Source organism: Sinohyriopsis cumingii, chromosome 9 (genome assembly GCF_028554795.1).
Source record: "Sinohyriopsis cumingii isolate HCF-2022 chromosome 9, ASM2855479v2, whole genome shotgun sequence".
NCBI lineage: Eukaryota > Metazoa > Mollusca > Bivalvia > Unionida > Unionidae > Sinohyriopsis > Sinohyriopsis cumingii.
In genome coordinates this window covers 81,458,653-81,472,179 of record NC_142969.1, presented here as the reverse complement: position 1 = coordinate 81,472,179, position 13,527 = coordinate 81,458,653, and the positions used below count along the sequence as shown (strand labels likewise).

General features: G+C 34.4%; 1 protein-coding gene across 1 annotated transcript; it reads left to right on the top strand.

Moving 5' to 3' along the window:
* The first annotated feature begins 4,162 nt into the window (after positions 1–4,162).
* Positions 4,163–13,527, top strand: LOC149792121 (NKG2-D type II integral membrane protein-like). Its single transcript, XM_089969341.1, has 5 exons — positions 4,163–4,191; positions 7,964–8,085; positions 9,059–9,106; positions 10,744–10,920; positions 11,804–13,527. The coding sequence occupies exons 2-5, from the start codon at positions 7,971–7,973 to the stop codon at positions 12,040–12,042; spliced, it is 579 nt and encodes a 192-aa protein (XP_089825467.1). The 5' UTR covers positions 4,163–4,191; positions 7,964–7,970; the 3' UTR covers positions 12,043–13,527.

Genomic DNA, 13,527 nt, shown 5'->3' with positions numbered 1-13,527 from the left:
CTTCACTACCCGGGGCTAAAGGTATTTGTCGTTAGTGTACACGAGAGCGAGCCATAAAATCCACGTGAACTCATAGTCACTGAAAATAAAATTGAAAGACAACATTTTGAAATGTTTTCCAACTCATCCCAACTCTTTTTCCAGCTCCTTAATCCACGCTTATTTATTTATCTGCGATAGATATTCCGCGCAAAACTATAAATGCAGGACGGTCCACGTTTCTGAACTATATTTGGATGAGAAATCAATTATTTCGGTATTTTTCTTGTTCATAAAATATTCAAAACAATGTACCGTGCAAAAGTATAATCCGTTCTCTTTGACTCCTATCCTTTCCTCTACAAAACCTTGATAATTCGAAACACTGCCATTTATTCCATTATTTCAGTCATATCGTCTCCTCTACAAAACCTTGATAATTCTAAACACTGCAGTTTATTCCATTATCGATCAGTCATATCGTAACCTCCACAAAACCTTGATAATTCTAAACACTGCAGTTTATTCCACCATCTATCAGTCATATCGTCTCCTCTACAAAACCTTGATAATTCTGAACACTGCAGTTTATTCCATTATCTATCAGTCATATCGACTCCTCTACAAATCCTTGATAATTCTGAACACTGCAGTTTATTCCATTATCTATCAGTCATATCGTCTCCTCTACAAAACCTTGATAATTCTGAACACTGCAGTTTATTCCATTATTTCAGTCATATCGTCTCCTCTACAAAACCTTGATAATTCTAAACACTGCAGTTTGTTCCATCATCTATCAGTCATATCGTCTCCTCTACAAAACCTTGATAATTCTAAACACTGCAGTTTATTCCATCATCTCTCAGTCACATCGTCTACTTTACAAAACCTTGATAATTCAAAGCAGTGCAGATTATTCCATCATCTATCAGTCATATCGTCTTCTCTACAAAAAACATTGGTCAGAGTAAGCTCTAGCTTATTCTATGCCTGCCTTAAAATTCATCATCATGGTGACGATCTTCATCTACATCATCGTTGTATTCGTCTCCTCTTCCATTTACTTTGTTTTTGTGTTCCTCCGACATTTTCTGAATGGATAACGAAACAATATTGTCATGTTATTTCCTATACGTGAAATTTGTAACTATGAAGTTGGATACCAATATTTGCCTCTTTTTCTTGGCGATCTCGATGCAGATAGAAGATTAATGTTAAAAGTATATATTTAAATAGCACCTGCATTAAAGTAAATAGACTTGCAATTATTTTTATGCAATGCAACAACATACGATGGTGTACATGGATGAAGGACATACAAGAATAAAGATGAAAATTACAGAATGAACGAACTTCCTATACAGTAAAATGGGCAATTTGAATAAAATATCGAGGCATCAAATCAATAATCCGCATAGCATATGAAAGCACGAAATTCATAAACCGCATAATAATTATATTTGGGCGTTATTAAGTGTTTAGGCTCGAATAAACAGTAACACAAGAAAGAGTGAGAACAACAAGCTTTTAATAATATAACAATTTATTTACCTGGAATAATACTGTGAAAATAAATAACAAATTATGAGAACTTACGGTTTCCAGAATCAAATCCAAAATTAATAAAAGAATAATCCACGAATAAAGTTTTTGCAGTCCAAATATTGAAATGTTATAGTGATTTCAAGTTTGAGTCCTGACGCAGAATCCAAGATGGAAGGCGATGACATATGATGTAGCCTGTACTGTGTTGACGTCAACAGTTCCTTGTACAAACACAATAATTTATCCTCCAGCCTTCGAAATCCAAACAGAATTTTCAATAAATGTCCTTGTTCAAGAATTCTGTATGAAAACAATAGTATTTCCAGAGAAACTAATTAATCTTTTGGAGTCCAAATAATATGGAGAAAAATTAACTAAAAACTCAAACGTTCATTTCTGGTCACAACAGAAAACAATTTGACATCAAGTGTTTAAAAGCCCTGGACTCCGAGATCTCTCTCTCTCTCTCTCTCTCTCTCTAAACATCACTTTTAATACTAAGTATTTCGCAATTTCAGAAATGCCTAATTGCGAAATATATTGCGAAATAGAGGATGACGTGATCATATTTACATGTAAAAGTCAGATAGCTCCTGCATGTCCTTGATAGGAACCAATCATTTTAATGCTAGAAAAAGTTGTTTACTTGACCCTCAATCAAGGCCAGGAACTATGTCAAAAATAGAAACAAGTGTTTATATTATTAGGTTCTAAGTTAAAACTCAGGTCAAACCGAATTTTCTGGAAAATACCAAATTTCTAGTAAACAAAATTACATTACATTGAAATGTAAAGAAAATAAAAAGATTCAAAACCCAATAAACAATCAAATCAAATCAAACACAAATTAAATCAAATATAAATTAAATCTAATATATGTAACGGCGTCACACGGATAAAGCGCGTAACACGCCTAGGAATATATTCATTGATAAAAAAGACTCTTTTTCTGTGTTCAACACAGTTTATTGCCATATTAGCGGGGCCCCGAGTGGCCGAGTGGTCTAAAGCGCTCTTCGTTACGGATCAAATATAAATTAAATCTAATATATGTAACGGCGTCACACGGATAAAGCGCGTAACACGCCTAGGAATATATTCATTGATAAAAAGACTCTTTTTCTGTGTTCAACAGTTTATTGCCATATTAGCGGGGCCCCGAGTGGCCGAGTGGTCTAAAGCGCTCTTCGTTACGGATCACTGCCATCTCACCTCTGTCTGCGGCGGTTCGAGTCTAAGATTCAGCCAATGTGGGTATGTGAGAAAGCTTGCCAGTAGCTTCTCGAGGGTCGGTGGTTCTTTCCGGGGTTTTCCCGGGTTCTTCCTCCACCATTAATACTGGCCGCCATGTATAGCCTATCGTGTGCTGAAAAATGGCGTTAAGCCCCACGACAACAACAACAACAAAAGCCATATTAGCTGGATGGGTTTCAAGTCCTGCTATTGCAATGCTTGGAGAGAATTACTTTAATATATGAGAGAATTCATTAGGTAAAAACAAATGTCATGATAGACAAAGATAGAAAAAAACGAGATTTCTTTAGCAGGGAAAGTAGAGGAAAGGAATACATGTGTATTTATGGCCTATCCAGGCTCTATTGATTCAATTGTGTGAATATGCATACAGATATGACTGCGTTACTGGATGGGATTTGGTGTAAAAATCTGCGTCGATAACATAATACCGAGGTTGGAATGATCTCCATATTTACACGTGTTCCTGCTTTCGGGCATTAATACCATGGTCATCAGGCTATATTAATATCATAAGACGTCAAACAAAATCCCCAAACATTAAATTTTAAAGGACATTTGCAAATTTACATTCCGCTTCAACGTATTTATAAAAAAGTATACTTGCAATTACCAAAATGGGCTAGTTGTCTTTTCTTATATTTAAGGGAAATAGTCTTTATCCCTCATTGACGAGATGGAGACTTTGTCCGAGGAACGAGATAGTCTTTTTCCTTGAGGGACGAGATGGAATCTTTGTATCCGAGGGACGAGATAGAGTCTATGTCCCTGAATGACGAAATATAATCTTTGTATCTGTGAATCTGTAGCACATTTGAGTGTATAAAATCTAGATTTTCTAATGTCGCAGAGAGAAAACATCATAGGTAAGCAAGTACGTCTTGCAATGATTGTATTTTTTTTAACAGCTTTATCACTCCTATGAGAATGTTTATTTCACATTCGGTCCCTTCCAAGCTATTAAATGTCAACATGATGAATTTACTGAACTTTGTTGTTTAAAAAAAGTGATGGCTTAGTACCAAACTATCGACATTTCCTGTTTGCAGAAATTGGAAATATTCGTTCCTTCTGACCTTCCGTTGTATGCATTCGTATGTGCGTGCTTGTTTCTTACCTTACTTCACTTGTTTGAAAACACAAAACACAAAAACAACACTCAAGTAGACCTTAATATTTCACTGTAATGGTTCTACTACAAAAAAGATCATGACATTATTTTACATCTATTTATGGGCCTTCTACTAAGTATTCTCAGTGCTACTGTAGTCAACGTGAAGATTGAACTATAGGACAATTCAGCAGGCGTCAACAGTCACGTGAATTTGATGCCTATATAAGGAAGTCATTCGAAAGTGATGTAGCACTTTCATTATGTGGAAGGACTCCTGCCAATCGTGTCAAAAATAAGTAAGTAATTTTTTCCTTCTTTTAAATTTTTGAAATGCAACATGAACATAAAATGAAACAAATGAATAGTTACAAATTGATCATCTTGTAACAAACATACAAACTATATTCATTAACACATTTTTAATGAAGCAAGTTTACGATGACATGGGTTAAAGTAAACCATATAAATAATGTAGATTCTCACAGCTTGGTATGAGTTTTCGATATGTTCAAAATACATGCTAGAATTTATATTATGCCCTAATAATAAAAAATGCAGGCTAGAATTTATATTATCTCTTAATAATAAAAAAAATGCATGCTAGAATTTTAAATTGACTTAATAATAAAAATGTAGGCTAGAATTTATATTATGCCTTAATAATAAAAAATAAAAAATGTATGCTTGAATTTATAGCTTAACCGTGACAAATAAAAATGAGACAAAATTATAAATACCAAGGTTAATAATGAATAATGGATTAAAATTCCCATTTACTAGTCTGAGATCGTTAAAACTAAATAAAAAACCCCAAGAAAAACAAATATATTGTTAATGCAACAAATTATGGCGGCTAAAGTTCTTCGATTGGTGCTAGATGGAAAAATAGAGCTAACAAATGTTTAATTGCATTAAAGACTGAGTTTAAATTGATAGGATGGCATTTTAATTTTAGCATTTGTTTTAAAATCATGCTATCATTTCTTTTGAATTGATACAGCTTGTACCAAACAATAATAACGTAACTGACATTTGTAATGCAATGATTAAAATGAATGCGAACTCTTGATGACTGTTATATGTGTTTTATTCGAGAACTATTTCAATATAATATTATATTACTATAAAATTGTAAAACTAGCTATGATAATATATTACATACTACCATATGATATTAATTGCCGTCATATTGTATTAATTATCACGATACTGTATTACTTACTGAAATGTTATATTACTTATCACCATATGATATAAATATAATACTATATTTTTTTACTAAAAGAATATTATATCAATAATTGCAAGATTGTAATACTTATTACAATAAGGGGTCCCGAGTGGCCCAGTGATCTAAAGCGCTCACCGTTCCGGATCACTGTCATCTCATCTCTGTCTGCGTGGGTTCGAGTCCAAGGCTCGGCTAGCGTGGGTACGCGGGAAAGCCTGCCAGTAGCTTCTCGTGGGGTCGGTGGTTCTTCCCTTGGTTTTCCAGGGTTCTTCCTCCACCAGTTATACTGGCCGCCATGTATAGCCTATCTTGTGCTGAAACATGGCGTTAAACCCTAGAACAACAACAACTACTATTACAATAATGGGGTCCTAACCTTAATCCTACAACAATAGTGGGGTCCTGGTTGGTTGGTCGAGTATTCTAGAACGCTCGCCTGTTCAGATCACAGTTCTCTCACCTGTGTCCGCGTGGGCTCGAGCTTAATTTCGTTCATCGTGGGTATGTGAGAAGGTAATACAGTATTTTCCGGTGGTTCGTTGGTTCTTTAATGACTTTTTCTGGGTTCTTCATTCAATAAATATACTGGCAGCCATGTATAGACTATCATGTGCTGAAATATAGCGTTAAATCCACAAAACAAATTGAAAACGTCTATAATTTACGCCAATAATTGATTACTTCCTTTTATATTGTACAGAAGACAGAAAGTAAATAAGTTTTCTAAAATACATTCTTATGGTCTTGTTATCTTTTAATTGTTATATTTATAAATAAGATTAGTTTATTTTTGTATCGAATTCATAAATGATGACATACCAAATTACAGAATACGGCAGTATTTTTTTCTTGCCAGCATCCGTCATTTTAGATTATGCTAATGTATGCATCTTATCTATATGATAATGGTTTCCAATTAAGGTGAAACGTTATATCACTGAATGTTCATTGTCTTAAAATAAAATGTATTTATAATTTAGTACTCGAAAACACGAAACAAAAATAAAGTGTTGCAGTTTTTAGTGATGTCTAGCACTGGGGCATCATGCCGTAGACATGTAGCATGATGTCCCACCCAGTTAAATTATCCTGACACCAGGCCGACCAGTCCTAACACTAATCTCTGAATGCTGAGCGCCAAGCGGTGCGGCTGTTAGTAACACTTTTATAAGTATTTTTTATGACTCGGCCTGGGGATCGAACCCACAACCTCTCGCATCAGAGGCGGACGCTCTAACCAATAGGCCACCTGAAAGATCTGTGAAAGTATTTGGCATAACAATGATACGACACAAATTAGACAGTATTTGCCATAGTAAAGACATGTTTTTTGGAATATCTGGAGACAATCAGGTAAGAAATTAAAAATGTATTAATGTAATAACTAAGTTCTGTGCATTATGTATATTGCTGACGTCTTTCTTGTTTATATCGGTACTAGGTAAAGGCAAAGGTGTGTGAATACTGTAGTAGACAATGAATCACAGAAAGGAACGGCTGAGCCTAAAGCGAACAAGTAGAATGGAACTAAAGTGAAATGGCAAAGACTTATCCGGTTATTTGCACATTATACTGACATTTGTGAGAAAAACAGAACCTTATTTACGACTGGCATATAATATTTATGCCATGGAAATAGAATAGGCGATTAAAGCATATAAGACTTCAACACAAAAAGACAACAACACGAAAAACAGAAACAAGAAACAACAACAATAACAAATAGAAAAATAGCCACAATGTTGTAATGTTGCAAATGTAAAAATACATTGTCACATGCACTACATTAATGCAAAAACTAACAACAGTATAAAATGTTATTAGAAGCGTAATTGATTTTTTGTTTCGGTTGGATATAAGAGCTAGTCGTTGTACAATCATTTTGATAAGGAAAATTTTAAAATAGCTCATGATGAACTAACCCAATTTGTCAAGATCTTTAATATCTTATGTCACACCATACGTCGTCATTTATGCACAGGTCTGAGCTGAAGCATTATTGAAACTTATATGTGCTTGTAACGTGTATCAATTATTCCGTAGCTAAACAACAGGTAGCAATTTCCATTACATAAACCAAGTCATCAAGACAGTGTAAGAAATGAATATTTTCTTCTCTCATTTCAATTTCAATTAAAATGGCATTCGTTTTGTCAGGGTGACTTTTACTGAATGGTGTTTCGTTTTCTAATTGTCAGCCAGTTATGGGTTATCAACCTTGAATATCCCACGCTGTACTTTTTTCCACTTTAAGACTGGTGTTTAACATGATTGCATAATAAGAAACGTATTTCCTACTGTACTCATGGTACTAATTACTTTTCTTCAATATACCAATGAAAGAAACCTAATTTTTGAAAATTCATTATTTTTCAATTTCTAACATAAACAAACCAAATCTATGTCTCACAGCATAGAACCATTATCGATAGATACAAAATCAATGTCGAACAGCATATAACCATCCTCGATAGATAAATATGTGCTAAGAAGTTGCACTGTTTGAAAGCAGCATGTGTTTGAATCTTACATCACCTTTACCGAATGAACAGCTGGTGTTATTATAGTGGTTCCAAAAACAAGCTAGTAAAAACCTGACATTTCTTCAGTAGAAAATTTCACCACCTCATTTTAATTACAAATAGTTACAGCTTATTAAAAATATTTCTTATGTAATGGTCACTTCTCATCATCAATCAATCATGATCTTTCATACCCTATAATCCCATATGTCACTTTCTCAAATAAATGTCTACACTGGTTCTGAATTTTAATATAATTAGTACCGTTAGTCCAATACGTGTTTCCAACATCTTTTATTTCTTTTTTTCTGCTAGGTTTATAATGAAACTAGTACAAGTTGCGTTTCTATGCCTGACTCTGTCTGCACTGGCAGGCGGATTATTATCACAACAAGGAGGTTTTGGTGGAGGTTTTGGAGGATTTAGTGGCATTTTTGGTATGTTTTCTACCACGTAAGACTAAAATCCAATATCGTATTCAGCTCCCTCTCCACCCCCATTTTACTTCTGTCTGTCTGTATGCATGCATGTATGTATGTATGTCGCTCTGTATTTCTGAATACATGAAACTTACAATGACTCTTAGAAATCAGATGTTAGTAGATGAAAAATATGTCTAACCCTCAATGACAGCTGTACGTCCGTGCTAGTATGCGTTTACACGTTTCCAAACATACCTACCTGCTTACTCACCCCTTTAATTTAACCATATTTACCTACCTGTCCATATAGTTATTTTATCAAAGTTCGTACCTACCGCAGAAATTAATAATAATAATAACAAGAAGAAGAAAAGAACGAAGTTTTATTTGAAATATGAATTCTATAAGCATGCAAATACATATGATAAGAACCCATTGAATTCAATTGAATAATAACTTTATTTCAGACTTAGATCCATAAAAATAAAAAACATACATACATACATACACACACACATACATACATACATACATACATACATACATACGTACGTACGTATGAGTAGAAAATGTGTGTACGCATACATACACACATACCTACCTACCTGCATGCATGCACGCACGCACGCACGCATCTACCTACCTACCTACATACATACATACACATACATACATACATATATACATACATAAGAATGAATGGGTGCTCTTGTACGTGTGAGTTTACATACTGCACGGTAATACAGGACTCAAAATCAATACCTCTGTCTATGGATAAGTGCATTCTTTTTAAATCTCGCTCTTTCAAACTGGTACAAGTAATAATTTTAATCCATTCCAAGTTTCTTGTTTATTTTCCCATTGGTTTGAATTCAGTGCCCCATGGTTAGTTTGTCACACTTTGCACTTCTTGAATTCAATCTACTGGGTTGGCTGAAGGACTATTTAGATTATACCTACATGTATAATTGTCCTACTTTAATTTCAGGTCTCATCATCCTTCTAATTTTCTTAGCTGCTCTCTCCAGGAAACTTAGTAAGTTTTCTAACTCATTTTTTTCTTTTGTACCTTTTATTGCGTTTGTTTTTGTTTTTCATCGACGTTTTTATTTCCAATTCTCATTTTTTTACTGTCATCCTGTCTCTATTCCGTCCGTGAGACGCGTGTGAAAGAATATATCAATATAAAATCACTGTTAGTTTATATGCTATACGGAAAATCTTACATGATTGCTAATTTCAAATGTAATTGAGAAGTCGAATACTTTCTATCTGTTGCGATTCATGACAAGCAAAAGACTGATATCGTTTCAAGCTTCATAAATGACAGTTCAGATGAGTCCAACATATGACTGCTAATCGCATGGCGAAAATTTGTGATTTTATTTTACCAAACATCGAGTCACTGTAGAAAAATTACTTCAAATAGATTCAGATACATCTGTCATTATGAATTTCCTTTGCTGACGTCATGACGTATAATTACACGCATTTTTATCTAATTATATTAAACTTACGATATAGGGATGATACGGTAAATAAAACAGTACTCATAAGATAGAAACCATGGATTGCGTATCGAAATGACAAAATGATTTTGGTTATTTACCGTAGTACTTCTAGCAAGAAAGGAAGATGCTATTTCGTGATTTGGACATGTTGCTGCGAATAAAACAATATACAGCTTGGCATAACGTTTGCTGAAACTATTTTAAATCGTATTTTATTTAAAGAAATATCGAATCAAAGCAAATACCAATCTAATATATCGCTAATTGAACATATATAAGGTATCGTAACTTATCGTAAGATGCCAATTTCGTTTTGATTTGAATTACCGTCCCGTGGCTTTACGCAAAGCTTTTGCGAGTCATTTGTTTTACATTCTTATGCGCCCAGAGGTGTGGCGGAGTTTATGTTATTTTTATATCGGTCTTATCCACCTGTCAGTCCTTCAGTTGTGTTCGTTGTGCTTAGTGAAGTTCTGCTCCATATACAAAACAATTTCCAAGTTTTTGTCAATAGTAGTCTATTGATATTCAGAGCTATTGATATTCAGAGGGTAGTCTATTGATGTTCAGAGGGTAGTCTATTGATATTCAGAGGGTATTCTATTGATATTCAGAGGGAAAAAAAAGACGCTTCTTCTGACGAGCGTAAACAGACCTGTTTTTAGCAATCACTCGAGTATGTTTACACAAACATGTATCAAAACTTATGCAGATGATACTTGCAAAGCCTTACCTGGCACAGAAAGGTCAATGGTCACAGTATCATATTATGCAAAGTAATTAGTGTAATATAAACTAAGATAATGTCTTTAACTAACTGGATTGTCACAAAAATGCATATAATAGTGGTCAAGACCACTTTACCTCCCTCACTTTCGTACTTGCGATGCTCACCGCCCCATTACGTAGTACATGTGCTAAAACTGCAAACAGAAAAAGAAGCAGAGCCATTCTTTTAAACGAATATTCGGAGGAAATCAATGTCCCGATCGATCAGGATCAGTGTTGTTTTACAACACACACACACACACACACACACACACACACATATATATATATATATATATATATATATATATATATATATATATATATATATATATATATATATATATATATATAAATTCATTGTAATTTTATCTGCAACCTGTTTTCCTCATAGAATGTCCTACCAACTACATAGCCACTTCGCCGAACTCAAATACGTGCATCCGCTTCTTTACTACTGGACAATCGTTCGCAGATGCACGAACGGCATGTCAGAACGACGGCGGAGACCTACTGAAACCTGATCTAGTAAATTTTGACATAGTTCGAGCACTCGCCGACGCAAATAAAGGTTTTACTTTCTATCTGTCTATCTATCTATCTATCTATCTATCTATCTATCTATCTATGTCAAATTGGAACAAAATTTTACAACTGGAATGGCATATTTAAAAACTAGCCATACGATCATTTCAGATGATAAACATTTGAACTCAAATACGTAATTAATTGAAATTGTTTGGTCTTGCTGAACAATGACATTGTAAATTATTGAACGAAGAGTGGTCCTTTCTTTACGCGTACAGAAGAGCCCGGTGGAATTTTGCTGCCATGCTAAGATGTTGGATTGATACCGTAAATATATTTCGTCTTTAATTCTGTCAGGAATATATACAAAAAATAAAACCATGAAACCTATACTTCTTTCTTAAATGTTTTGTAAGTGTGTGTGAAAAGAGTAAATATAACATATTATTCTTGAAGATATAATTCCATGATCACTGATGTCATGGAGCATTCTATAAATACACGAGTCATGAATCTTTGATACGATTGGACCATTTTGCACAAGTCTCGTGGATGTACGTAATTATAGATCTCTCAAGCTTACATTAGAATGCATTTTATATCTCTCAAGCTTAGATCAGAACGCATTACAGATCTCTCAAGCTTACATTAGAATGCAGTATAGATCTCTCAAGCTTACATTAGAATGCAGTATAGATCTCTCTAAAACGTAATTAAGCTTTTAATCTACTAGTCTTACCAGACAGATTTTTGAGATATTTCAAATCTGAATTTCGTGACAACATTGCATCATTGCACATTAGTTACTGGCATTCATTTGTAAATTTAATTTTTATACTGTATCATGGTTCAGTTTACCGAAGAGTTGAAGATGGTTCAATATACTGAATCAGATTAATGCTGAGAAATACTTGAACGTCTTGCAGGTGCTGGTCCCTGTGATTTCTGGATCGGAGCAAAAGAGGCGGCTAGCGGTGTTTGGTCAGATTTAAACGGCAACTCGATCTCAACTGTGAGTGGCCTCTTTTTTGAGACTGCTGGAGACTTTGATGACAATGCTGCTGGTGAGTGTGGTGTCCTGGATCACACCAGGAGCTTCTACCTGTACGGAGAAACTTGTACCAACTCGAATTGTTACATTTGTGCTAAGGATAAGACCTTTTAATCATGCTGTCCACTAAGAGTCGGAGGGATATTACAGATTGATTAACTTGATGGATACAACACACACACACACACATGCCAAAAATCCACGGTAAACCTAGGAATTAAGATCAATAAACTACTGATCATTTGAATGTTTGAAAGGGGAGTGACTAAGATATTTTTAGATAAATTTATTTTGTTCCTTGTTCTGGTCCTTAAAAAAACTACTAATTTCCATGATATCAATTGAAAAATAAAGTATATTCTGGTAAAATAAAACAAATATCCTGCTTTAGAACGAAAACTCCCGACAAGAAAGACTCTTCATGTCAACTCATGGGAGCTCAGTATGATCAATATCACGTTGGGCGTCAAGCAAGTTTCAAGTAACAGTGTAAATTACGTTGACATGAGTTGTGTCCACACGTTAACAAGTATGGCCATTCTGTACAACGGACTAGAAAGAAAAAAACTGTATAATAGAGTATTTGTCTCAGCTTTGTTTGGGTATGTTGAACTGTATGATGACTTGACAGTCTAATGATCTTTCCATATCCATATCGTCTGCATTTTTGTGTATGTACGTCTGCTTTCACAGGTACCTTGTGACCTCACAAGAACCGATGACACATGTTAGAGATGATTAAAACATATATTTTCATTGTACACATGACATTTTTGCTGGCATTAAGTGAATAATGATTATATTTCATTGCATGGGTGAAAAGCGAGTGGCGATGTTTTCTTGTCATGTATATATTCACACATAAAATATTAGTAATAACATAATTCTTCCTAATTCAATGTAGCAAAATGAAGTAAAGATGACATATGTGACTTGTTCGATTAGAATATGATACTCATGCATGTGTTATTTTTAGAGTAATTGCCTTAGAAAGATAAGAACACATTCAAAAACACAAAAGCAACCAATAAATAAGAGATAGATGCCAACATGAATGTACCTCTACAATTATCAAAAAGAAGATATGTACGTAAAGTTGCCATGTGTTGAAAATTGCACCGGTGAGACTACCGAAAACAGTACTTAAATGGAACTCACATGGCAAGACCATATTTATCCCTGAAAAGAACATTCTTAAGAGAGGGAAACACTACACGAGATTACCGCCGTGGCACACGACATCGGAAGAGGGCCGGTAATATTTCAGTCCTATACGACGCACTAGACGCAAAAAGATATAATGACCGACTTCCGCATGATCCCTGGCCATACTTTCCGCTTGACCAAGCATATATTAAAATGGCGGATAAAAAGAACCCTCCTTGTCACATTGTTATCAGCGTATAATGACCGCAGTGAGATACTAGCGTGTAATTCCTTCTAATGTAAAATCAGCATTATTTATATTGGAAATTCCAGTAATTCATGGAATGGTATAGAATAATATTGTATATTTTTTGGATACTGCATATTTCGTTGACACTGACTTGCATAACATTGAAACATACTGAATACAAATGAATAAATCATGAAGAAGTA